At 39.5% G+C, this 27,383-nt stretch overlaps 1 protein-coding gene across 3 annotated transcripts in view; it reads left to right on the top strand.

Annotated features, from left to right (window-relative positions):
- Window positions 1-25,502, top strand: part of Rab3gap1 (RAB3 GTPase activating protein catalytic subunit 1) — a 93,990-nt gene extending 68,488 nt beyond the window's left edge. For 2 of the 3 annotated variants that reach the window (XM_048345578.1, XM_048345579.1), the window contains 11 exons: window positions 277-363; window positions 1,345-1,517; window positions 2,523-2,577; window positions 2,995-3,366; window positions 8,093-8,230; window positions 12,241-12,468; window positions 17,088-17,184; window positions 17,280-17,383; window positions 17,487-17,602; window positions 20,401-20,503; window positions 23,879-25,502. In XM_048345578.1, coding sequence (XP_048201535.1) covers window positions 277-363; window positions 1,345-1,517; window positions 2,523-2,577; window positions 2,995-3,366; window positions 8,093-8,230; window positions 12,241-12,468; window positions 17,088-17,184; window positions 17,280-17,383; window positions 17,487-17,602; window positions 20,401-20,503; window positions 23,879-24,115 — 1,710 coding nt within the window. In that variant the 3' untranslated portion in view covers window positions 24,116-25,502. Of the gene's footprint in view, window positions 1-276; window positions 364-1,344; window positions 1,518-2,522; window positions 2,578-2,994; window positions 3,367-8,092; window positions 8,231-12,240; window positions 12,469-17,087; window positions 17,185-17,279; window positions 17,384-17,486; window positions 17,668-17,878; window positions 18,262-20,400; window positions 20,504-23,878 lie in introns of those variants that run through there. The other variant, XR_007210806.1, reaches the window with a different exon arrangement.
- The last annotated feature ends 1,881 nt before the right edge of the window (window positions 25,503-27,383 follow it).

Below are 27,383 nucleotides of genomic sequence, written 5' to 3'. Positions count from 1 at the left end.
TAGTAGAGTTAATAATTTAAAAAATTTAACAGCATTCAATGAGGCAGAAATCGCAGTGAAAAGATAGAGCTCACAGAAACAGGTGGTTTTATGAAAAATTTGTGATTTCTCAACTTGGATATTTATTTTAAGAAAAATAAATAAGAGACTGTAGAACCAACTGGCCAATAAGTAAAAACATTCTCATTGTTTTAACAACAAACATTGTATATACTGTATATGATTTATAAAAATCAAAGTAAGTGTGATTTAACACATTTTTTTTTATCCTTGCAGTTTTTATTCCCTGATGCTACTTCCGAGAAACCATTAGATGGAACTACTGCAGACAATAGTAATCCTCCATCAGAGAATGAGGACTATGTAAGTTCATGTGCAATATTAAAGTATTTTAGATACATTGAATTTCTAGGTAAATACCTTTTTATTTTTAAAAATTTTCTTTGGAAAATTGACTGGAGGTCATGGCATTCTACAGATACTGATCTGTAGCAGAACATTAGCATTAGGAACCTATTTTAGGTAGTAGGAATTCAAGAAATAGCAAAAATATACTGTGCATAGCTACATGATTACCCTTGTTTTAAAGATTTTGTAAAATCTTTGTTTTGAAATAAGTTCTGGTATATATTTAGAACTAGACAGTGATTGCAAAACTTTAATGAAGTATATAGAGTGAAGTAAAATTTTTGTGTTCTGACTATCTTATTTGGAAATGAGAACACTTAAATGACATCTGTAGACATGTATCAAACTGTTCTCAGTAGATTTATTAAAAAGTAGATTTCATGGGGCTGGGGATATAGCCTAGTGGCAAGAGTGCCTGCCTCGGATACACGAGGCCCTAGGTTCGATTCCCCAGCACCACATATACAGAAAACGGCCAGAAGCGGCGCTGTGGCTCAAGTGGCAGAGTGCTAGCCTTGAGCAGGAAGTAGCCAGGGACAGTGCTCAGGCCCTGAGTCCAAGGCCCAGGACTGGCCAAAAAAAAAAAAAAGTGAAGGGGAAAACAGCTTTTTACATTTTCAGCTTACACAGTTCTAGTTTTATGTTTTTAACAGTGTACTCATTTTGTAAGGAAAAAATTTTGAAAACGTGAAATTGGAAATACATCTTAAAGACCATGTAGAAGAAAATGACAGCTATAATTTGTATTCTCATTTAAACTATACTAGTTTTAATCTCATTAGAAAACACAGATCTTCTTATGAACAATTACTGTATTAAGCATTTGATAAGAGCTAGTTTACATAGAATAGATTGATTTTTATAAGATCCTTCTGCACTTTGATTATGCATATAAATATGTTAACAAGTTTTGCCTTCTCATTTTATTCAATTTAGAATCTCTACAATCAATTTAAATCAGCACCATCTGATAGTTTAACATACAAACTGGCTTTGTGTCTTTGTATGATCAATTTCTACCATGGAGGGTTAAAAGGAGTGGCACATCTCTGGCAGGAGTTTGTTCTTGAAATGCGTTTCAGATGGGAAAACAACTTTCTGATTCCAGGGTAATGCTTTTAATTTCTAGTTGTTTACATAGAATTTTTATTTGTTAGCAAACATTTATTTGACTTTTGACTCATGGACTTCCCATTCTAGAAAAAATCATCTTTTAAAAATCAGCAGGAAATTAGCCAGACTCTGGTGCCTCATGCCTGTAATCCTAGCTACTTGGGAGGTTGAGATCTGAGGATCATGGTTCAAAGTTAGCCTGCATAGGAAACTCTGTAAGACTCTTATCTCCAATTAACCACTAAAAAGCTGGAAGTGGACATGTGACTTTAGTGGTAGAGCACTAGCCTTGAGCAAAGAAACTTCAGGGACAGTGCCTAGGCCCTGGGTTCAAGCCCTGGCACACACACACACACACAAATTGGCAAGAAATTTGAACAAAATTTATATTTACAGTGTTCTCTAAAGCAAATTTATAATAGAGGGAAAATGTAAAACAACCTATATGTCAACATAAAAGAGTAATTATTCTGTCTTTCTATAATGGAAATACATTGATCATAAAAGTTGTTCTGAGTATCTTAAATACCATTGACTAGATAGACTGCTTTTGATGATACTGTTTTATATATAGCAAAAAGATTGGAAAAGAATATAACCAAATGTTAATTTTTTTCAAGTATGAAATTACATTTTTACTTAGTCTTTATACTTCTTTGTGCTTTCTAAGTCTTTTGTAATGACCATATTTCGTTTTGGGGAGAAAATTGCCTTTAGAGTTAATTATAAGTTCAGGCATTAAACATTACCTATAATTTTTTTCATATTTATATTGGAATTTTTCTTAATGAAATAGAACATTTTAGTTAGCATACATTTTATAACTAGGTAACAGTGTTTATCTACCATACTATAGGAGAAGAATGATATGAATGGCAATTGACTACAATAGCAATTGACTAAAACATTTATTTTGCCATTTATTAGTCTCTATTTAGCTGGGTTTTCTCTTGGTTCTGTTTTGCTCTGGAATTTAGTTTTGTTTTCTTATAACTTGATAGGTTAGCAAGTGGATCGCCAGATTTAAGATGTTGCTTATTGCATCAGAAATTACAGGTAAATATTTCTTAATAGCAGCTTATACGTATATAACTGGTCTTGATATAATCAAAGTTTACTCAAATGCTAAATATAATAATGGCTTTTAGTCATTTTTATTTTATTTTTGTCGGTCATGGGGCTTGAACTCAGGGCCTGCGCACTATCCCTGAGCTTTTGCACTTAAGGCTAGTGCTCTACCACTTTGAGCCACTTCCAGTTTTTGGTGGTTAATAGAGATAAGGTCTCATGGACCTTCTAGACTGGCCTGGCTTCAGATAGGGATACAGGTGTGAGCCACCAGTACCTGGCCATTAGTCATTTTGTTGCTATATATTGCTCATTATGGGCACAGTAAAATCCTGAAAAGTATTCAAACAATGGTTAGATTTGTCTAATTTTTTCAACTATACATATGATTTCTGTTTTCTTAAGATGTTAAATTGTTGTATTGAAAGAAAGAAAGCACGTGACCAGGGAAAAATGACAAGTTCCTCGGATAATGTAACTAATACATACTCAGGGGATACTGGAAAAACTGGAGTCCAGTTGGGGCCTGATCATCTCAAAGATACAGATAAAGAAAAGGGAGAGGTGGGAAAATCTTGGGATTCTTGGAGTGACAGTGAAGAAGAATTTTTTGAATGCCTGAGTGATACTGAAGAATTTAAGGGAAATGGACAAGAGAGTGGCAAGAAAGGAGGACCCAAGGAAATGGCAAATTTAAAGCCAGAAGGACGTCTCTATCAGCATGGAAAACTTACATTGCTACATAATGGAGAACCTCTTTACATTCCAGTAACTCAGGTAGGATGTGCCAAATCATAATTTCTTTTTATGTTGTTTATATAACAATCCTAGTAGATAACTGGTTTGGGAGATAAAATTCTTTCTAAAAGATTTGAAAAATCCTTTTAAAACGATTTATTTAAAGATTAAGGTTTGAAACCTGCATACATTTTTGGAGGTTTATTATTTCCCTAATTTTGAAATCAATAAGAATTTTGAAGTTTGAGTAAATAAGGAGTTGGACATAGGTCCTGCGGAATGCTGAGCAAATCATGGGATGTTTGGTCATGTGGAACTGAAAGAGACACTGAACACTTTCTTCTTTTCCTCATGTTGGGGCCATGAGGACAGGCTGTTGGTCATCCTGCTGCCCAGCATCATCTAGCCTCATTGGTTCTTTATATCATGCTTTTACTCTCCATATGTTAGTTTCTATCCTATACTTAATAGTATTTCTTCCATCTACTAATTTTTGGTTTGACTTATTTTTTCTAAGAGCTTGAGATGTATTGTTAGGTTACTTCTCTGGGACCTGGGTTTTAATGAAGGCACTTCTAGCTATAAACTTTTGCTATGTCTCAAAGGTTGCTGTGTTTTCATTTTTTTTTTTTTTTTTTGGGCCAGTCCTGGGCCTTGGACTCAGGGCCTGAGCACTGTCCCTGGCTTCTTCCCGCTCAAGGCTAGCACTCCGCCACTTGAGCCACAGCGCCGCTTCTGGCCGTTTTCTGTATATGTGGTGCTGGGGAATCGAACCTAGGGCCTCCTGTATCCGAGGCAGGCACTCTTGCCACTAGGCTATATCCCCAGCCCTGTGTTTTCATTTTTATTTGATTCTAGGAATTTTAATTTCTCTAGTGATCCACTGATCATTTAAAAGTGAATTTCTTAGTCTCCATTCATTTGGATATTTTCCTTTAGCTTCTCTTGTTAATTGATTTCTAATTTTAGTCCATTGTGATTTGATAAAATACAGGAAACTTATTTTTTATATGTTAAGACTTGCATAACATCCTAAGTTATTATCTGTTTTGGAGAAGCTGCTGGGAATAATATGTTTTATCATTCTGTTGGGTAGAATGTTATGTAGATGTCAGTTAAGTCCATTTGCTCTAGTGTTTAATTCTTCAGTTTTCTTGTTGGTTTTGTCTAGATGGCCTTTCCTGAGAGTTGGGCATTAAGGTTACCTACTATTATTGTACTTAGGTCTGTGTTTTTTATGTCCAGTACTGTTTGCTTTAAGAAAAAAAAAATGGTGCATGTTTGTTACATTTGTTACAGCTTCCTCATGGATTATTTCTGTTTTTAATATAAGAAAAAAATTTAACCTTCATAGAAAGCAAAAATATCTTTGTCTCTTCTCACCAATTTTGGTTTCAAGTCAACCTTTTCAGATACAAATATAGCCCCACCCCTTTTTTTTAAACTCCAAAAGCCTATTTATCTTTGTAAGCAATAAATGTAAGGTCTTTTGTTTTGTTTTGTTTTTGTTTTTGTTTTTGTTTTCCTTTCCAGATTTTTCTTTTTTTTTTTTTTCAAATTTTTATTATCAAACTGATGTACAGAGAGATTACAGTTTCATACATTAGGCATTGTATACATTACTTGTACTGTTTGTTACCTCGTCCCTCATTCCCCCCTCCCCCCACCCCCCTTTCCCTTTCCCTTTCCCCCCATGAGGTGTTCCATTCACTTAGACCAAACAGTTTTGCAAGTATTGCTTTTGTAGTTGTTTTTCTTTTTTTACCCTGAGTCTCTCAATTTTGGTATTCCCTTTCAATTTCCTAGTTCTAATACCAGTATACATGGTTTAAACCCAGTTTGCCAGCTCTGCTCAGATCAAGGAAAACTATCTGGAATCTCTCTTTTTTTTTGCCAGTCCTGGGACTGAAACTCAGGGCCTGAGCACTGTCCCTGGCTTCCTTTTTGCTCAAGGTTAGCACTCTACCACTTGAGCCACAGTGCCACTTTTCAGCTCTTTCTGTTTGTGTGGTACTGAGGGATCAAACTCAGGGCTTCATGCATGCTAGGCAAGTGTTCCACCACTACACCATATTCCCAGCCCTATCTGGAATCTTTTTTAAAAAATTAAAAAATTGTTATTATAAAGGTGATGTACAGGGCTGGGGATATGGCCTAGTGGCAAGAGTGCTTGCCTCGTATACATGAGGCCCTGGGTTCGATTCCCCAGCACCACATATACAGAAAATGGCCAGAAGTGGGGCTGTGGCTCAAGTGGCAGAGTGCTAGCCTTGAGCAAAAGGAAGCCAGGGACAATGCTCAGGCCCTGAGTCCAAGGCCCAGGACTGGCCAAAAAAAAAAAAAAAAACCCCCCAAAAAAATAAAGGTGATGTACACTTACAGTTACATATGTGTGGCTGGAGTCTCTTGTAGAAGAGTTGGTTGTATACTTCTGGACTGCTTTCACTATTGAAGCTCAACTTGGTGTACTGGGAGGCAGTGCTGGTCTCAGCGAGCTTTAAAAGCCTATGGACCCGGCTGGGAATATGGCCTAGTGGTAGAGTGCTTGCCTCGCGGTGCATGAAGCCTCAGGTTTACTTCCTCAGTACCACATATATAGAAAAAGTCAGAAGTGGAGCTGTGGCTCAAGTGGTGGAGTGCTAGCCTTTAGCAAAAAGAAGCCAAAGCCAGTGCTCAGGCCCTGAGTCTAAGCCTCCAGACTGGCAAAAACAGAACAAAAAAAACCAACAAAACAAGCATGTGGACCAGGCAAGTTTCCACTAGTCGCAACAAGCATCCAAACCTAGGGCTATCCTCCAGAACAAACAGCACTGAGTTCTACACTGGCTAAGGGAGAATGGAGAGACCTAGGTGCTCTGCCTGCTGATCTCAGTGCTTACAGAACCCCACCCATCATTCCTCTACTATGGGGAGGAGGTAGCTATGGAAGTCTCTTGATTCAGAGATTCGAATTCAAAGCCCTCTGTTTGCTTAACAGCAAACACCTGCTGGAATTGAGTTCACAGAGGCAGGTTTCAGGACTTGGAAGTTTTGCCCAGGAGTTCGCCTACCTTTGTAGGCAGGAGGCTGTGGAAGACACATTCGGAAGTTCTATAGTCTTTGGGCTCTTGGACATGCCTAGAAACAAACACATTCTGGGATGTGGGTCCCAGAGGTGAGCCACAAAGTTTTCTGACCTCATCTAGCAATTTATTTTCACATAGTTATGAGGAAGTGGTAGGTCTCAAGTGATTCAGAGTATCTGGATGCAGGACTTTCAGACCCAACCAGCAGCTACCACATGTAGTCTGGATGACAGGCCCTGGAGGCCAAAAACTATACCAGACAGACTTGCTTCTGCCTTGACCCTCAGGTGATCAGACTTCTTGCTAGGAAGTATAGGGCCTCTAACTACTGTGCCCTTCACTGCCAGAGTTCCAAGCTGCTGGCACTTCTCTGAAGGACATTAGAACTTCTCCCTGGCCATAACCACCTCTTGTGGCTGACTTCTACCCATACACTCTGGCAGGATTTTCCAAGACTCCCCGAACTGTGGCTGTTCCTTGTTTTCAAGCCTTCAGAGTAGTTCAGTCTCAAACAATATGTTCCCAATATAGCATCTGCTATAGCTCTCAAAGATAAGGGGAGCAGTTGTAACATTTAATGGAGGCTACCCTTCCACACCAGAGTAGTCGCTTCCTCACCAAATCTTTGCACTGGGGACTGAAAGGGTAGGCTGGAGTGTAGGCTTATTCTGCAACTAGAATTGCTAGTCAGTTACCAGGGTTATCTGACTTACCTTATGATGGGTCTTCCTCCAGAGAGCTGGGGATCTGGCTTGGAATGTTTGCTACTTTTTTTGGTTTCCTCTGTTTCTCTGCTGTACTGCTTACTCTTTCCTTAATCCTGATACCCTTCCTCTCTAGAATATAGTCTCTCCTGTGTTGTCTGGACTGTTCTCATTTGTGAGTCAAAATGGTTAGCACTTCTAATCCACTATCTTGCCTTGCCTCATCTTAACTAGACATTTTGACTTGGTCAAGGAGAATGTCAAATATGATGCTGCTTTCATACAACCTAAATGTTTTATGTGTAATGGCTAGTTATTGAATATGTGCCAGGATTTAGTTTTTTAATGAATATCTGAAATGTGTGATCAAATCCCAAGGTCATAGAGCTGGGATTAAAAAACAGACATATTATCATTGGTAGCCAAACCCTTCACCATTATACTGCCTCACTAACCATTCTGTAGCCTTGTGAGTTCATGTGAGAATATTGTTGCATAGTTACAAGTATTCCCCATTCATTGTAGAGCAAAGAAAACATAGAAATAAACCTCTTAGTTCCATAACCAGACATGATCACTGTTAAGAAGTTTCCTCCCATTTTTTCTGTATGGAAACATTTTATTAGTTACGTTGAAAGTTTTTCTAAAACTAATAATGATATATATATATATATTTTTTTAAACTAAGACTTCATTTCTATACCAGTAATGGACAGGAAAATATGTACCAGACCTAATTCTTGTCTTTTACCTCTCAGTCCTTGTCAAGGGAAACATGGTAATCTTGTTCATTTAGGGCAAGAGACCTGAGAGTCATGTGTATTCTTAATTTGTAACTTTGTAAATGTAGGTTGTGAAAAATTGGTACATTTGTCTGGATTCTTTCAAATACTTATTTTTTGCCTTTAAAAGCAGAAATGATGGCTGACTTCATTCTATTTTTATAGTTTTTCCTTGTCTAAAAAAGACTGATCTTTGTTCTCTTTTGCTTCTCAGGAACCAGCACCTATGACAGAAGATCTGCTAGAGGAGCAGTCTGAGGTCTTAGCTAAATTAGGTACATCAGCAGAAGGGGCTCACCTCCGAGCACGCATGCAGAGTGCCTGTCTGCTCTCAGATATGGAGTCTTTTAAGGTGGGTCACACTTTCAGAGTGCTAAGGTCTACTTTGAGCTATTCTGGGATGAAACTGTGAAAGTTACTCTGTATAGCTATGTGAAGGCTTGCATGTCTTTAAGTGTTGGATTGCAATAATAGTTATAAGACTCCACCTCCATCCCTCAAAAGACAGTCACAGCTGGTTAAGTATTTTTGAAAAACTGTTATTAATAGTTGGAAATTGAGGATCTATTTCTGTGTGTGTATTAAAAGTCTTTTTGTGTGTGTGTGCTCAGCCAATGTAATACAAAGCTCTTAGGAAACTCTTAGGATTAGTTCACTCAACAAATCTTTTGAGTGCCTACTGTATGCCTCACTATGATTAGGTGAGCAAGAAATTTAGAACCTTCAGTTCTAGTCTTTTATAGTTTTGAATGATGTGTAAATTATGTAATGAGTTTTCATAAAAAGGCAAGATATAGCTAGGCACAGTGGTTCCCATCTTCGTGAGGCTAATAATGGGAGGATAGTAGTTTGAACATAGCCCTGAGCAAACATTTTTGAGACCCTCCATCTCAACCAGTAAAACCTAAGTATAGTGATATGTGCCCATAATCCCAGCCATTCAGGAAGTGTAAACAGGAGGATCATAAAAGCAAAAACATAAGACTCTATTTGGAAAAAAAAACTAAAGTTAGTAAGAAGTGTGTGTGAGGGGCTGGGGATATAGCCTAGTGGCAAGAGTGCCTGCCTCGGATACACGAGGCCCTAGGTTCGATTCCCCAGCACCACATTTACAGAAAAAACAGCCAGAAGTGGCGCTGTGGCTCAAGTGGCAGAGTGCTAGCCTTGAGCGGGAAGAAGCCAGGGACAGTGCTCAGGCCCTGAGTCCAAGGCCCAGGACTGGCAAAAAAAAAAAAAAGAAGTGTGTGTGACTTCATTGACTTGGTCATGGGAGGTTTCTCATATGAAGCTTCAGTGTCTTGGATAAGTAAGTAGGTGTTAATTTCCTGGAGAAGAGGTTATTTTAGGCTTACATACAAGCCAATGTATAGAACACATAGGATTCAGGTAATAAAGATGTGAGTATGAAGAATGTTTTGAAGTAATTGTTATTGGAAGCAAGTACTTGTACAGGTTGAGCATCCTAAATCTAAAAAGGTAGAAAATTCTACATCATGAAACTCTGTTTCACACACAAAATATTTAAAATATTGTGTAAAGTCAACTTTAAGGCTATTTGTATGTGGTCTAAAGTAAATGAATTCCTTGGATTCTGTCCCAAGATATCTCATACAAATATTCTCAAATCTAAAAATACAAAATACTTCTGTTGCCAAGTATTTTGGATAAGGGTTACTCAACCAATAATTAAACCAATAATTATTTAAAATGGGGGGGGCGGGGCTGAGGATGTGCCTTACTGGTAGAGTGCTTTCCTAACATGCATGAAGCCCTGGGTTCCATTCCTTAGCACCACATAAGCAGAAAAAGCCAGAAGTGGCACTGTGGCTCAAATGGTAGAATGCTAACCTTGAGCAAAAGCAAGCCAGGGACAGTGCTCAAATCCTGAACTGAAGGAAGGAAGGAACGAAGGAAGGAAGGAAGGAAGGAAGGAAGGAAGGAAGGAAGGAAGGAAGGAAGGAAGGAAGGAAAAAAGAAAAGAAAAGAACACAGGGAAGGGAGGGAGGGAAGGAAGGACACTTTTTCCAAAGTGTCTTACTCATCTGCTCCCAAGTGGGAATGATAGTGCATTTAAGGAAATATGTAGTCTATTAAAGATTTTTTTTTTTTTGTATAGGGCTAAGTTAATATTAGGAGCCCTCAAGAGAGAGAGTCCTTAGAGCTTTGGATGATTGTGTTTGAGGCACTTGCATCACATTTCCAGACGACAGGACCTATTTTGGAGCATGCCCTTGTACATACATGCAATAGTAAAAGAAAGAGCCCTGACTGAAGTGAGCATTGATTCTTGCTCTGTTAGCTGTATGTTTAGCCTCGTATGGTAAGCACAATCAAGAGGAAGAATTCTGATACAGAGTGTTGGTACTGTCTTAAAAGTAGTTAACTTTTTTACTCCTCTTGACATAGGGTCTGCCCTCCCAAATGTGTTACCATGACCATGTTTTCTAATTATAATTGTTCTCTTTACGTGTATACATTGTTGTTACCAGTTTAAGATCCAGATCTTTGGAGCTGAGAATGTGGCTTAGTGGTAGAGTGGTTGTCTAGCGTGTATGGAGCCCTGGGTTCAATTCCTCAGCACCACATAAAGAGAAAAAGCCAGAAGTGGGTGCTGTGATTCAAGAGGTAGAGTGCTAGCCTTGAACAAAAAGAAGATAGGGACAGTGCTCAGGCTTGAGTCCAAGTCCCAGGACTGGCAACAAAGAAAAAAAGATCCAGATCTTTGTGCAGAATTCTGAATTATTGTCATGAAGTAATCTTTTCTGTTTATATGTTTTACAGGAGTTTGAACTTAGGGCTTCAAAACTTGCTAGACAGCTGCTTTACCACATGTACCACAAACCCAACCATTTTGCTTTTTCCTCGTGATTCCACATAGTAGCTGGGATTATTGATATGAACCACCATGCCCAGCTGTTTTGTCCACATGGGGTCTTGATAACTTTTTGCCTGGACTAGCCTCCAACCATGGTCTTCCCAATCAATGTCTACCTCCTGAGTAGCTAGGATTGTATGTGTAAGCTACCACGCTCAGCCTTTATGAAGTAATCTGGACCCATTGCAGCTCATAGAAGTTCTGTATTGCCATGAACTTTGACATAGTCCTTAGACACCTGTATTGTTAACTCTGTTAAGGACTTTCTTCTCATTCCTCATTTCAGGATGAACTGTTAGCCAGTGAGGAGGAAATTGGCAGTTTTGCCTTCACATTTCAGACCAACCATTCTCAACATAGTGATTTTCATGCCTATCCTTAGTACTCTACTAGCACACACAGGACATTTTTGCGAAAAGATCTCCACACTTGACACTGTAAAGACTTATGCTGCATATGTAAAATTGTGCATATCCTGCACAATTATCCACCAAAGGAAACTTTAGTATGTTTATTTCCAGAAGCCTGAAAAATTGTAGTTTGAATTCTAGTTCCTTAGTAGTACAAAAGTAATTTATATAATGGTAATTTGTTATATAAAGCACAAGATTTTTGAGATTAGGTGATATTTATTGCAGTACTTGATTTACTGAGGAAAAAGAAGAGGACAACTTTTCTGTTTGTGTGGTGTTATTCGGATTATGTATATTTAATTTACTTGAATTCAGTTTATTTGCTCTTAAATATTGAGTAGTTATTACACTGTAATTTTAAACTGAGTTACATACATATAATCTATTTAAGAACATTTACTTTACATGAAGGATTTCCAGATTCATTAAATGAGAATTTTCTACAAAACTAAGGCAGCAAAAAATAAAGTACCTTTGGTACTTTAATGTTTTCCCTATTTGTGTGTGTGTGTACTGGCGCTGGGTCTTGAACTCAGGGCTTTGTGCTCTTACTTGGCTTTTTTGCTCAAGGCTGGAGCTCTACTACTTGAGCCATACCTCCAATTCTCCAGTTTTGTGTTTTGTTTTGTTTTGTTTTTGCCAATCCTGGGGATTGGACTCATGGCCTGAGCACTGTCCCTGGCTTCTTTTTGCTGAAGGCTAGCACTCTACTACTTGAGCCACAGCACCACTTCCGGCTTTTTCTATATATGTAGTGCTGAGGAATCAAACCCAGGGCTTCATGTATACAAGGCGAGCACTTTACAACTAGGCCATATTCCCAGCCCCAATTCTCCAATTTTTACTGATTAGTTAGAGGTAAAGTTTTGAATTGTCTGCTTGGGCTGGTTTTGAACCTGGATCCTTAGCTCTCAGCCTCCTTGAGTAGCTAGGATTACGGGTCCCAGCCACCAGCCACCCGGCTTAAAGTTAGTTTTGTTGTTGAAAGTGAAAGTATGGTTCTGCAGACTTAGCAGTAAATATGAAATGTTGACTTTTAGTTGTTTTTTTGCCAAATGTATTATCTTCCTTTAGGCAGCTAATCCAGGTTGCTTTCTGGAAGATTTTGTGAGGTGGTACTCACCCCGGGATTACATTGAAGAGGAGGTGACTGACGAAAAAGGCAATGTGGTTCTGAAAGGAGAATTGAGCGCTCGGATGAAGATCCCAAGCAACATGTGGGTAGAAGCCTGGGAAACAGCTAAACCCATTCCTGCTAGGAGGCAAAGGAGGCTTTTTGATGATACCCGAGAAGCTGAAAAGGTAATAGAGTTTTGGGATGTCAATACTAGAATGCTAATTCTTGAAAATTAGAAACTCATTATTATAGGTTTGAGAACTTTGGACAGACTTGACAAGCAAAGTATTGAAATTCAGTGAAACTCTTACATACCTAACATTCACATTTAAAAACAGGTCCACGCGCTCACACCGTGCTCCTGTGTAGCCTTCATCACAGCTGCGAAAACAAAATAAGAAGGCAGCCCAATAAGCCAAACCTCGCTTTGCAAAAAATCACCTTCATTTCCATTACCCGAAACTAGCCAAGAACACAGTTCATCTATTTAGAAACTAAAGACGCTGTCCTTGCTATGTTCATAGTAACTTCGCTGTCTTTTCTTGGCTGAAAACTCGGCTATGACTCAAGTTTATTGTGAGCATGTCTAATACAAATAAACAGCTGTAATGGCAATTTGCTACAAAAAATAAATAAATAAAAATTTAAGAACTGGTTAAAGATAGGTTAAAAAAAAAAAGACATTCAAGCCCACCTGGTTACCCCTACTGTATTTTCTCATAGTATATATCAGAAGTATTAATAAAGAGACATGTCTTTTCACCTAGAATTCTACCCAACATTTTATTAAGGAAACAATGAGCAATGAGATCTGTGTATATGAACCATATCCAACAGTGTTCTTTGGTGAAAGAAGGAATAGCCAAAATAGCTACAAATGAGGGCTCAATAAGTTATGGCATATCCATGAGGGGACTGCTTTGAAGGTGTTAAGATATTTGCAGTTCTGGAGAGTAGTAAGACCTTCCTGATACCAGGTTGTCTTGCACACCCTCACACCCTTTTTATTCCCCTTGAAATCAGTAATCACCTCAGCATTACTAAGCAATAGAGATGACTTTCAAATGAACAGTAGTAAATAGAGAAGCAAAAACTTAGTGGAGTGCCCACTACCATAAGCTCATATAGGTAGGTAGTCATGAGGATTTTTGAGAAAAGGGACCAAGAGATACATGGGACTTAAAGTATAGTCACTAGAGAGAGAGAGCCTAACACCAAGTACCAGTGGCGCTTGGTAGCTCACAACACTGGCTGAGTGGATTAAATATTCTAGGACTAGAAGTGAGCATAGAGAGAATCCAATACAGTCATGTGCTGAATAGTGATGTTTCAGTCATCAGTGGACCTCATATGCCAAAAGGGTTCCATAAGCTTAAAAGGGGCTGAAGAATTCCTATTACCTTGTGAAGTACATCAGAACATCATAGTGCAAGGCATTCATTATTTGTTTGTGGTGATGCTCGTGTAAAACCTATTCTGCCAGTTATATAAAAGTATAGCATTCATACACACAAGTATATTCTATATAATACTTGATTATGATAATAGACACCTGTTGTATATGTGTTTAGTAAACTTTGAATCATTATTTTAGAGCATATTTCTGCTTACAGAAAAATATTGTAAAATCGTGTCATGCTGTCATCCATCTCATATTTCCTGTTTATGAAGTTATTGTATTAAGAAGCTATGTCCAGGGCTGGGGATATGGCCTAGTGGCAAGAGTGCCTGCCTCATATACATGAGGCCCTGGGTTCGATTCCCCAGCACCACATATACAGAAAATGGCCAGAAGTGGTGCTGTGGCTCAAGTGGCAGAGTGCTAGCCTTGAGCAAAAAGAAGCCAGGGACAGTGCTCAGGCCCTGAGTCCAAGCCCCAGGACTGGCAAAAAAAAATAAAAAAGAAGAAGCTATGTCCATGGGTCTGGGAATGTGGCATAGCCATAGAGTGCTTGCCTAGCATGCATGAAGCCCTGGGTTCATTCCTCAGCACCGTAAACAGAAAAAGCCAGAAGTGGCACTGTCACTCAAGTGGTAGAGTCACCTTGAGCAAAAAGAAGCCAGGGACAGTGCTCAGGCCCTGAGTTTAAGCCCCAGGACTGGCACCAAAATAAAAAAAAAAGAAAAGAAGAAGAAGCTATGTTCAGCAATTGACATATCATTTAGGTTTTAAGTATAGGCTTTAATCTTTTTTTTTGCTAGTCCTGGGGCTTGGACTCAGGGCCTGAGCACTGTCCCTGGCTTCTTCTTGCTCAAGGCTAGCACTCTGCCACTTGAGCCACAGCGCCACTTCTGGCCATTTTCTGTATATGTGGTGCTGGGGAATCGAACCCAGGGCCTCATGTATACGAGGCAAGCACTCTTGCCACTAGGCCATATCCCCAGCCCAGGCTTTAATCTTTACACGTAATGAAATGGCCAGATTTCTTAGAATATCCCCATACCATAGTCAAGTAGTGCATGATTACGTAAAGACTATGTAATTGGGATACTCTTTATAAGAAAAGAAAAGAAATAAGAGGGAAAAGTAAGGATCCTGTAGAAATGAGAAAGTACAGTTTACCTCCTTAATCCTCAACTTTTCATCAAGAAATTACAGAAGAGACACTTTGAAACCATCTGTGATATTATTAGGAATAGAAGAGAGCAGACCATGTCTCTAAACCTACTTTAAAAACACACCAAAAATGAGCTGGGCACAGTAGTTCATACATGTAATACTATCTGTTCAGGAAGCTGAGGTTGGGAGGATCATGGTTTGCAGTCAGCCCAAGCAAAAAATTCATGAGACTTTGTCTCAGTGAATATCTGGGCAGCCATTTATGTGGGGGACTGAGATCTGATAAATCACAATTTCAGGACAGCCTGGGAAAACAAGTTTTTTAGAATCCATCTTAATAGAAAGTAGGTGCCTAGCTCCAACAGTAAGTGTAAATAGGATTTAAAGTCCAGGTAGAATCTAGTTTTACCAAGCCCACATGTCAAAATAACCATTATAAATAAAAAGGACTAGAGGTGTGGTTCAGCAGTAGAGCATCTGTCTAGCAAGTGGAAGGCCCTAAGTTCAAATCCTGTTACTGCTCCTGTCCCAAATTCAAATAAATTTCGGAACATATTCCTCGCCTGGCATAATGACACACATCTTTAATCTTTGGAGGGTCAAGGAAGACAGCCATAAGAGGCTAACGTGGTACAGTGCAAGACCCTTGTTCAATAAAAATATAAAAACAGTGGCTCACGCCTATAATCCTAGCTACTGAGGAGGCAGAGATCTGAGGATCAAGATCCAGAGCCAGCCCAGGAAGGAAAGTCCCTGAGACTTTTTAATCTCTGTTAACCACCAGAAAAAAAAAAAAAAAGTAAACAAAAAAAAATTAGGGGCTGGGGATTTAGCTCAGCAGAAGAGCGCCTGCCTAGTGAGTGCAAGGCCCCGAGTTCGGTCCTCAGCTCTGGGGGAAAAAATAAATCTATAAAAGACCAAAAAAAAAAATCTATAAAAAAATTAGGAGAGCAGCTGGGCACCAGTGGCTCTTGCCTGTAATCCTAGTTACTCAGGGGACTGAAATCTGGGGATCACAGTTCAAAGCCAGCTGAAACAAGTCTGTGAGACTCTTATATCCAAGTAACCACAAAAAGCCAGAAGTAGAGCTGTGGCCTAAGTGGTAGAGCACTATCCTTGAGTACAAAAGCTCAGGGACCAATCCCAGGAGGCCCAGAGTGCTCTATCACTGAGCCATACTTCCATCCAGTTCTGTATTAAACTCACAATCTCTCCAAGCCAAAAGTAAAAGCATACAAGTCATTAAACATACAACTAAATTATAAAGAGTAAATTAATTTTTGTACTCATGTGCATCTTGTGTTTAAATGGACTAGAAACATGTCTGAGAAGATAAACATGAAAGTGTTCTATTCCTTAAGAAATAGGATTTCATGGGGCTGGAAAATGTGGCTTAGTGGTAGAGTGCTTGCCTAGAATACATGAAGCCCTGGGTTAATTTCCTCAATACCACATAAACAGAAAAAGCCAGAAGTGTCACTGTGGGTCAAATGGTAGAATGCTAGCCTTGAGCAAAAGAAGCTCAGGGGCAGTGCCCAGGCCCGGAGTTCAAGTCCTAGGACTGACCAAAAAAAAAAAAAAAGGCCGGGCACTGGTGGCTCATGCCTATAATCCTAGCTGCTCGGGAGGCTGAGAACTGAGGATTGTAGTTCAAAGCCTGGGCAGGAAAGTCCATGAGGTCTTATCTCCAGTTAACCACTCAAAAAATGGTAAGTGGGGGGCTGGGGATATAGCCTAGTGGCAAGAGTGCCTGCCTCGGATACACGAGGCCCTAGGTTCGATTCCCCAGCACCACATATATACAGAAAACGGCCAGAAGCGGCGCTGTGGCTCAAGTGGCGGAGTGCTAGCCTTGAGCGGAAGAAGCCAGGGACGTGCTCAGGCCCTGAGTCCAAGGCCCAGGACTGGCCCAAAAAAAAAAAAAAAAAAATGGTAAGTGGAGCTGTGGCTCATAGTGGTAGAATGCTAGCCTTGAGCAAAAAAAGCTCAGGCATGGCACCCAGGCTTAGTTCAAGTCCCAACACAGGCACGCACGCACGCACACACACACACACACACACACACACACTTCATTGTTATGTCATTCTTAATTTAGGTAATGGCAACTGCTTCCCCAGCTGAGCACAGCTAGATAGAAAGACAAAAAGCATGTGAGGGTGAGGTCAGGAATTTTGTACATTGCAAAGTGGCTTCTTTATTCTTTAATACCAGCAGTAATTATTGTGTAATGTGTGGCTCCTTCAGGTGCTGCACTATCTGGCAGTCCAGAAACCTGCAGACCTTGCACGGCACCTGTTACCTTGTGTGATTCATGCGGCTGTTCTCAAGGTAAAGGAAGAAGGTAAATAAATATCTTACTTCATTAGTTCATCCCCCAAATAAAAATATATTTGCCTTAATTTACTTAATGATGGCTTTTATCCTTTCCAAAAATAGAAAGTCTGGAGAACATTTCTTCTGTGAAGAAGATTATAAAGCAAATCGTATCCCATTCCAGTAAAGTTTTGCACTTCCCTAATCCAGAAGACAAGAAATTGGAAGTAAGTTTGATGTACTGTCAGAATCTTTGGCAAAGTTATATTTTTAAAGGTATTTTTTTCTTCGTCTTCTCTTAATTTATGCCTCCCTTTTTTCCACTGCTAGGAAATCATTCATCAAATTACTAATGTGGAAGCTATAATTGCTAGAGCCCGGTCTCTGAAAGCCAAGTTTGGAACTGAGAAATGTGAACAAGAGGAAGAAAAGGAAGATCTTGAAAGGTAATTGCTATTTGGCTTCTCCAGTTTTGATGGCAACAGGAAAAACCACCAGTGTCCTTAAAAAAATTGTAATAGGGCTGGGAATATGGCCTAGTGGCAAGAGTGCTTGCCTCCGACACATGAAGCTCTCGGTTCATTCCCCAGCACCACATATATGGAAAACGGCTAGAAGGGGCGCTGTGGCTCAGGTGACAGAGCACTAGCCTTGAGCGGGAAGAAGCCAGGGACGGTGCTCAGGCCCTGAGTCCAAGGCCCAGGACTGGCGAAAAAAAAAAAATTGTAATAGAATATTCAGACTCTTTTGTGGTTTAATCATGTTAGCTAACCAAAGATAGAAAAATATTTACTTGTGTTCAGAATTAATGACTTCCTGCTAGATATTTCCATTGCACCCACTTGGAGAAACTCTGGTAGCTAGCTTTGCTCCTGGAGGTGTGGTACCTAGGGAGGGGCTTGCCTCCAGTGGTCACAGGACCCTCTCTGGACTGTCTGCTTTCACTGTTCCTTATTCACAGCAAGGGTGTAGAGAAACTACCTATCTGTTCTGTACTCCTAGGTATTTATCTAAAACATTTGTGAGAGCAAAAGTGAACATTCTCTGTACATGGCAAGTATGTCTTGAAAGAATGACAGTGTCTTCCTCCTGTGAGGCAAAGCAAGAAGCTCCTATATGTCTGGCCATTTTGCCCATCTCAATGTGTGTGTGTATGTGTATGTGCACATGTGTGCACATATAATATTAATTCTTGAACAGGGCCATGTGCTCTTGCTTGGCATTTTCACTCAAAGTTGGTGTTCCTCTATGTCTGGTTTGTCCCCATTACTGAAAAGGACAGTATTATTTTAATATGTGATAGTGTTTCTTTTCTTTTCTTTTTTTTTTTTTTTTTTTTTTTGCCAGTCCTGGGCCTTGGACTCAGGGCCTGAACACTGTCCCTGGCTTCTTCCTGCTCAAGGCTAGCACTCTGCCACCTGAGCCACAGCGCCCCTTCTGGCCGTTTTCCATATATGTGGTGCTGGGGAATCGAACGGAGAGCTTCATGTGGCCACTAGGCCATATTCCCAGCCCAGTGATAGTGTTTCCAAACTAGCTTAGCGGCATAATAAATTGGTCACAATTTAATATTTTTCCCTTAGCTTTTCCAGAAGAAAAGTCATTATTAATGATAAATAATATTACATGACAAAGCACTGGTTATAGCTTTTATGAAGCTCTTCCTTTAATACTAGACCTTTTGTCCCAGCCTACTTTACTTTTGAAAAAGCCTTTTTAAAAAAGAATAATCTGTAATCAAGGGAATTGCTCCTAAGATAGCAGTATGAATTAGTAAGCAGCCAGAGCAGCTTGCGGGCTCTGTGCCTTTGACTCCTACTTCAACCATATACTATCTGGTACATACTTGAAAGTACAGTATTTCAGGCACACAATAGTGACTTTTCCCAGCAAAACATGTATTCTAAGCACACACACATCTCTTAAATCATAATAGACATTGCTTTGCTGGATAAAATTAGTTTCTATTGTTCCAAAAATACTTTCTGATCTTTTGTATTTTAAGGTTCTAGCATGAAAAAATGGCTATATCTTAAACTTTGATGGAGATTTTTTTTTAAGTTGGTATTGATTGCAATCTTTATTTTTTGTTGTTATTTTCAATTTACTTCACATAAGATCATGTTTCAGGCCTATGATTTCCATTGAATTTCAACAATCTGTACAGAAAATCCAAAGGCAACCAACCATATAGCATAAGTCATATGTAAAATATGTAATATTTATGTAATAAATATGTAATAGCATATGTAAAATGTGCAAATATAGTTTAAAATGCAAGTTACTGTATAGAATTTGTAAGGTAGAACTTTATGGTAATTAAGGAATCTACCTTATTCTAACTAATTTAGTCTTTGCATGTATAGTCAATGCAAATGTATAAGGCACAACTTAGTGTCAGTGCTAAAGTGTGTAACACATCCTCAAATCATTTATTTTAAATACATTAAAATAACATGTTTATGTTTTATTATCCAATGAGATAAGTTCATTTTTTTTAAGTTTTTATTATAAAACTGATGTACATAGAGGTTACAGTTTCATACGTTAGGCATTGGATACATTTCTTGTGAGATAAGTTCATTTTTAAAGCCTCATGAAGTATCACACTGATAATGTGTGTGGAAGGACTGTTCCCTGAACTTAAAAGGTAGAAGGCAAGAAAACCCTTGCTATATTCTATCTTAAAAAATTATATATACATATATATGTACAATACACACACCCATTTCACACACTGGACAACATCCCATTATCCAAAGGGAGACCATTTTCTTATTAGCAGAGGTTCCCATTACAGTATCCCATGACAGTTATTAAAAAAATTCATACTTATTTTCCACCTGTTTTGGTCAATCTTGCTACAAAAGACACTGAAATAGACAATTTTCATCTTCAAGGTAAATTCAACACCTAATTTAGAAAGTCTTTCTCTTGAGATTGCACAGGTAATTATAAAAGCTTGTTACCGTTAAAAGAATTAAGTCTCCACAGGAAAACAAAACAAGACAACAACGTGTTTAAAAAAGTAAGAGCACTGGCTGTAACACAATTCGAAATCTCTCCAATACCAACCACAGTTCTATTGCAGTCTTAAATTAGTATGTCATATGCATTCTATGAAATCTCCACTCCAGCAGTGGTAGGTTTAACCAGTGTCAGTGGCAGTTTGTCATGTGGACATGTGCACGGGTGACCTGGGCTGCAGCTGGCTTGGCCTACTTTCACTGCTGTTCTCTCCTAGGTTTGTGAGCTGCTTATTGGAGCAGCCTGAAGTGGTAGTCACTGGGGCAGGAAGAGGACATGCTGGCAGGATCATTCACAAGTTGTTTGTGAATGCTCAGAGGGTATGTGAGATTCCTTACTATCAGCATCACATCAGATTTGCTCAGGAAGTCATGGTTTTGAGTTCCACACTTGGCTGATTATACCCACAGCCGCTGTCTGGGCATTGGGTTTGTACACTGAAGAAACTGACTCTATGACTTTTTGAAATCGTCGGCTTTGTAGCATAATTAAGTAAAATAATAGAACCTAAATTTCAGAATTAAAAGGGGCTTAAACCCATACAGAAGTTGGCAAGGACTTGTTAGCAATGGCCAGAGCTGTGCTATGGGGGAAAAAAGTTAGTTTTCAAATCAGTATAGAAGTTCAGATTTGCCATCTGTAAACCCAACATACTTCAAAATGGATTTACATTACAGGTTGAGTTGTGAATCCAATTAGCCTTAAAATTGTTAAGAGACTTAACTTTGTAGAGATTTTTAGAGAACATTAGAAACAGATTTAGGTACAAAAAGAAAGCCCTGTTTGGAAAGTTTTCTCCAACATTACCTCTGCTAATGAACCTAAGAGTTTCTAAATTATAGTTAAGAGGTGCTGGCATCCTATAGATGATTCTTGTCTGGGCATATTTGATATTAGAGATTCTGATAAAAGTGTTATATTCACTAAATACAGGTTATTTTACTTGGAACTGAGGTGACATTTGAAATTAGAACAGCAGCTCCATTTAAAAATTATTAGTACAAATTAACTATACAGAAGAGTTTTGTTGTGGTATTTACATTCATGTATAAGCTGTATTTATTTATTTAGTTATTTTGCCAGTCCTGGGGTTTGGCTCAGCGCCTGAGCACTGTCCCTGGCTTCTTTTTGCTTAAGGCTAGCACTCTACCTCTTGAGCCACATCACCACTTCTGTCTTTTTCTGTTTATATAGTGCTGAGGAATTGAACCCAGGGCTTCATGCATTCAAGCAAGCACTGTACTGCTAAGCCATATTCCCAGTCCTAAGCTGTACTTTCAAATCACATGCTTTTTCTTCTTGCAATACTGGGGATTGAACCTGGGGTCTCTTGTAATGCTAGGAAAACACTGTATAGCAGTTCTATTTTAACAGTCTAATTTTCAAAACCAAATAAAATTTTTCTTGATTTACACGTATCATAACAATTTTGTACCTGTTGAGTTGGAGTGTCTACTTATATATTAAAATATATTTTAAGACAAACTAAAAGCCAGTTAATTTATGGAATAGTTCCCTGACTTTTACGAGTTTCAAGTTAAAGATCAAATATCTTATTTTCTTATAAATTGGGCTTTCTGGAAACAGTAAATGCTTGCTTTCATTTTTTGTTGTTGTTGTTGTTTTTTTGGTTTTGTCTGGCATGAAAGCAAGAGTGGAGTTTGTTTTTATGTCCTGTAATGTCTACTAGCTTTTGTGCAGAGGCCGCAATCACATTTCCTTGTTCACCACTCACACATATGTAAACTTTGCTTAGATCACAAAATCTTTCCTTTTGATCATTTTTCTAGAAAATTGTTTTGAAAATGTTTCTAGTTCTGGATGTTATTTATTTTATTTATTTATTTTATTTTTAGTTGTACAAGGGATCTTGATCAGTGTCACCCCTTTCATCACATTCCCCCCATCCTTATATTACTTGTTTTGAGTTGTTATAGAAACAGCCACTTCAACTATGTGCAGGTAGAAAAACAAAAGTAATCACAATGATAGTATTTAATGATTATTACTGTTAACTACTAGCATCTAGTACATACAAATATGGCTCCATTTTTGTTTTCCATTGAAGATGCCTTTCAGTATCCTATGGTGTATCTTTTTGTCATCCTCAGTGTATAGCTTACCTTTAACCAGCAGTGAAGTTGTAGATTCATACCATATGATGCAATTCTTTAAATGACTGTAAAATTTCGGACCTTGTGTGAATGAATGATTGTAGGTCATCTGTAAACTGTGTACTCCATGTAACAAACTTACCCAGTACATCTTCAAACTCAGCTCTTCAATGTGTGGCCAGAGCAAACTGTTAGATTTCCTTATATGACTTCTTATAATTAATGACATTTTTTAATCAATGTTATTTGCAGATTTTAAATACGTTTTTAAAGATATTTGATAGAGAATTCTTGTAACATTTCATAGAGAATTTTTATGGCACACATTATCTTATTTATAAGTATTTCTAAGTTTAAAGAAAAAATTTAAAACTTGATAGTAATCACATATGCCTTTGTTATATTTAAATGGAAATCAGCAAAAAAAAAGAAAAAAAACTAGATCTTGCTGAATACTGTTTTTCAAGCCATGTGTGCATTTTTAGACATCAACTCTGCAGAAAAAGAGCTAGGTTTTTATTCAATCACTTCCTCTTCAAATGATACCCCATATGTTACCTGTTGAACCATCAGATTAATCATGAGTAGTGAGATGTATTTGCTCTGTTTACTGGCCAGGTGTGTTGTGTATGGTTTGACTTTGTGCATCTTAAGTATTCTTTTGATAGAATCCTGTTTCTTAATGTAGTGCATGCTGTCAAATAATCCTAGAATCTGTCCAGCTCTTTTTTAAACCATCTTGCTTGTTTCCCTTTCATCACTGTTTTCTTTTCTCACCCTTTCTCAAGCTGACTGAATCTTCTGATGAGGTAACAAAATAGCCTTTGTCCCTCATGGTTCCTTGTTCCTTCCCATTTTCTAACTTCATAAGGTCTTTCCAACTAACCACCTCTTCAACAGCCTGGGTCTGGCATATTTTCCTGCTGATTAACTTAACATGTTTCTGTTGCCAAAACATTTTTTTTCGAAAGCAGTGGTATTGAGAAAGAAGTGTAGTAATCAGAATTAAGAATGAAGGCTCTAATGGAATATGTAATTGGGGGGTGGGAGGGTTGTTGGTGGATTCTGATATTGAACCAGGGCCTCTTGCTTGCTCTGCTTGCTTGCTCTGCTAGTGCTGTACCACTTGAACTATGTCACAAGCCAATGGCTTTTGCTGGTTATTTTGGAAATGGAGTCTTTGAGACTTTTCTGCCCAGGCTGGCTTTTGAACTAAGATCATCTGGATCTCTCAGTCTCCTGCGTAGCTTAGATTACCAGAACTTGAATTTGAGTCATTGCTTGAAGAAACATGGAAACCAATACAGCTCCATGGTCTGTTTCCATTAGATGTTCGAATGTGGTCCTCACTTTTCAAAGTAGATTGCCTGGTGATCATTCTCTCTTCTGTCTTTCTAAGCTAGTGGCTCACGCAGTGTTTCAAGCTTCTTGCTTTTTTTTTTTTTTGAGTAATCATAGCTGACTGCATTACGGAGTAATGTAGGACATTTTAATGTATTTATGTTTATTCATCTGTCCTTCAATATTACCTGAGTTTAGCCTTAGATTTGCTGATGAACTTAGCATTTGATTCTGTTCAAGTCTGCAGCCATGTCTCCACCAGAGGAGGAACTGAAGAGAACAGGCGGCCCAGAGGAAAGGAGACCGAACTCTGTGTCGGACTTCCCCCCTCCTGCCGGCCGGGAGCTCATCCTGCGAGCCTCGGTGCCCCGCCCGGCTCCTTACTCCAGGGCGTTGCCGCAGCGGATGTACAGCGTCCTCACGAAAGAGGACTTCAGACTCGCAGGTGCCTTCTCCTCCGATACCTCCTTCTTCTAAGCCTTTGGCTTCTTTGTGGTGGCTGCAGAGGCTGCACTGCCTCCTGTGAGATGGTAAGGAAGGGGGAGACCTGAGTGTTGAGGAGAGGCCTCTTCCAGCCAAGTGAGAAAATGCCACACCAGCATCTGAAGGCCTCTCAGCTCCAGGTTCCTGCTGCTGGACCTCGAGCCGGCAGGGGATTGGCTGGGGCTGCGCTGGGGTATCTGTCTGCCAGGGAGATGGCCTTTGTGTAGGAGGGAAAGCAGGACTCAACAGGTCATCAGTCCTCCCTGTGATGGGACAGCATTCATCGTACTTTACTCTGCCTGTCCTTGGGGCTGGGGCCTTGCCTTCGTAGTCTGTGTAAACACTTCATGGTTTTACTTAGTAGTATCAAGTATAAAACTCAGATTTCTAGGTATTTTGGTGGTAGCTTCTAGTCCCAGAATCTGTTTTTAAATTGTTATATTTTGTTTATCCAATCACTTAGTGGTCAGCTTTATTATACTAATTAATTTCTGAGGATGACTTGGAATATTCCAGGAGAAAGCCTAGAATCTCAGTTTTTGTTTTCCCATGTAACTGTACCTTAAATGTACTCTGATTAAACTGTACATGAAATGTCATTGCAAATCAGTTGATATATATCCTGTAAGAAGTGTTTTCTTATCTGTTCTCCCTTTGGTACCATGTGAGTCTCACCCTGCACGGGTTCCCCTCTCCTGCCACACAGGCATGCTTTCCTCTGAGGGCTGCTGGCCTGGTAGCTCCTTTCAGGAGGCAGCTAGGAGCACAGCCTGGCAGTACCCTTGTGGCACTTAGTGTACATGCCAACTGTAAAGAGTGCAGGGTTACTTTAATGTACTATTTTGCTTTTGTGTTGTAATAAAAAAGAAAATGACCCATGGGATGCATAGCATCACTGTACGGATAGCAGCGCTACATGTCCTGTTCTGTAAGGATCGCAATATACTTACTGACTTTGTGTTGCTATATGGCCTCTGTTTAGTAATTGTAAATTAATTTTAGGCATAAAATTACCACATTAATCCAAAGTTACAAATAGATATATTGAAGCATAAGTTCTGCCTGTGTAATTTTAATGAATTGATAGAACTGTACAAACTGTTAAATTATTTTTGTAAAAATTATATACCTATAGTGTGTGAGACACACATTGATGTGTGAATAGGAGGGCGGTGGCCTTCTGATACCCTTCCCTACAACCCTGTTCTCCACCATGCTGCCCTTCACTGCTAGATCTCAAGACCACGTAGATGATGTTCTGTCAAAGTCGGTGCTTGTCTGCTTTCAGAGGGTGTCAAAACTGCTGGAGTGGCTGGGCTTTCGAACGGCATTGCAAGTCTAATAAAAATGACAGTGTTGTTTCTGTGGCTAATTTCCCCTTATTCTCTCTACTCTGAGGACATTTTGGTTTCGTTTCACTTAGTTTTGTGCTTTGTCAGCTCTTCCTAAAGATTTGTCTCCCAATTCTTACAAAGTAATGGGTCTTCTTTAAAGGAAATTACTGTTACTTATATGTCATATGCTTGTTCATTTCATTGATCTTCTGAGATACTTAACTTGGTATTAGGCAGCGATAGAACCTGCAGCACACCCCTCTTTTCTTGGACCTTTGGACATTACATAGGATGGTGCTGGTCTGTAAGCTGAGTGCAAGCTGGACATCTAGCTCAAACCATTCCTTCACACATTCACTAGTGACAGCAGAGTACTCAGTATAGTGAGTGGGCAGCTGTTAGGAGAAAGGACTTTCTCTCTGCCTCTAGGAAAAATCATCCCAGAGGATGTGACTTCTGGTTGAGAGCAGAAGGTAAGTTGGAGCTGCAAAGGGTGAGAAGTGAAGCAAGCCTTCCTGAAAAGTAGGTATTCCCCATTCCTTCACTGTGAGCATGCTGCTGCCCCAGCAGCATCCATTCCACCATCCATTCCTATCCATTCCACCATCTGCTATAGCATGTCTTTTTTTGTGAGTGTGGCTCAAGCATGGCTCAGCCAGGCGTGTGAAAGCACTTGCATATCGGGGCCTTCCTGCTGAGCATTTCAAGGCCACTTCATGAAGGCCCAGGGCTGGGTGGTGCTCCCCAGCGAAGCTAGTGGGAAAAAGGCAAGAAATGAAAATGATGTTGTAAACTAAGGAAGATCTAGGAAGCCAGAGCAAGGACTGTGGGCTGTATCTTGAGAGCAGTGTTAATTACTGAACAGCAGAGTGACACTTTAGTCAGGCTCATGGAGGCCCAGTGTATTCCCACCCTGCATCTCAAATTGTAAGCTCCTTAGAAGGAGGGTAGCAATTATATCTAGTGATTTTTCTTTTGAGACAATGTTGCTATAGAACTTAGGCTGACCTCTGGGTGCTGGGATTGTAGGAGTGTACACCTTCACTGTTTTGTTTTTAACCTTAACAAGTGTACTGTGCTCCACAGAGGTACACAAATGTGGTGGGGTGAACATAGGTCTTCAGTTCAAGGCCCTTTCTACCTGTGCATACTTATACCAAAATAATTTTTCTTTGGTTTGTAATTCAACCCTAAGCATTTATTTTCTGTTCATTAGCCCAGCAATTATTGTCATCCTGCTATGTGCCAGACACTATTCTAGGAATTGAAGAGGCAGCAATAAACAGTACATGAGAAGACTTAGCATGGTAACAATGAGGGAAAGCAAAGGGCAGGGAAGGCCTTTGTGAGTAAAGTGGGGGGCAGGGCCTCAAACAGACAATGGGAGAGAACTCCACCCAGAAAAGCAGTTGGTATGTCAGAGGCACAGGAAAGCAAGTCAATAAGGTGAAGGTACAGTAAGAAAATGAGGCCAGGGGGCTGGGGATATGGCCTAGTGGCAAGAGTGCTTGTCTCGTATACATGAAGCCCTGGGTTGATTCCTCAGCACCACATATATTGAAAAGGCCAGAAGTGGCACTGTGGCTCAAGTGGCAGAGTGCTAGCCTTGAACAAAAAGAAGCCAGGGACAGTGCTCAGGCCCTGAGTCCAAGCCCCAGGACTGGCAAAAGAAAAAAAAATGAGGCCAGATGCACAAGGGCCAGATTGCATCAGGTTTTAAGAATTTGTGTTTAAAGGGCAGCTAGTGGAGAGTTATGAACAAGCAGTGTGTCACAATGTGACATTTGAAAACTTCACTTATTGTGTAGAATGTGGGTCTGGACAAGAGTGGTAGCAGTGCAGGGGCAAAGGCAATCAGATTTAACTATGTTTTGAAAGCATTTTCAGGAATTTTAGGCACTGGCCGTGGTCTTTCCCCAGAGCTCTTC

The sequence above is a fragment of the Perognathus longimembris genome, chromosome 4 (genome assembly GCF_023159225.1).
Source record: "Perognathus longimembris pacificus isolate PPM17 chromosome 4, ASM2315922v1, whole genome shotgun sequence".
Classification (NCBI taxonomy): Eukaryota; Metazoa; Chordata; class Mammalia; order Rodentia; family Heteromyidae; genus Perognathus; species Perognathus longimembris.
This window is presented reverse-complemented; position numbering and strand designations above follow the sequence as displayed.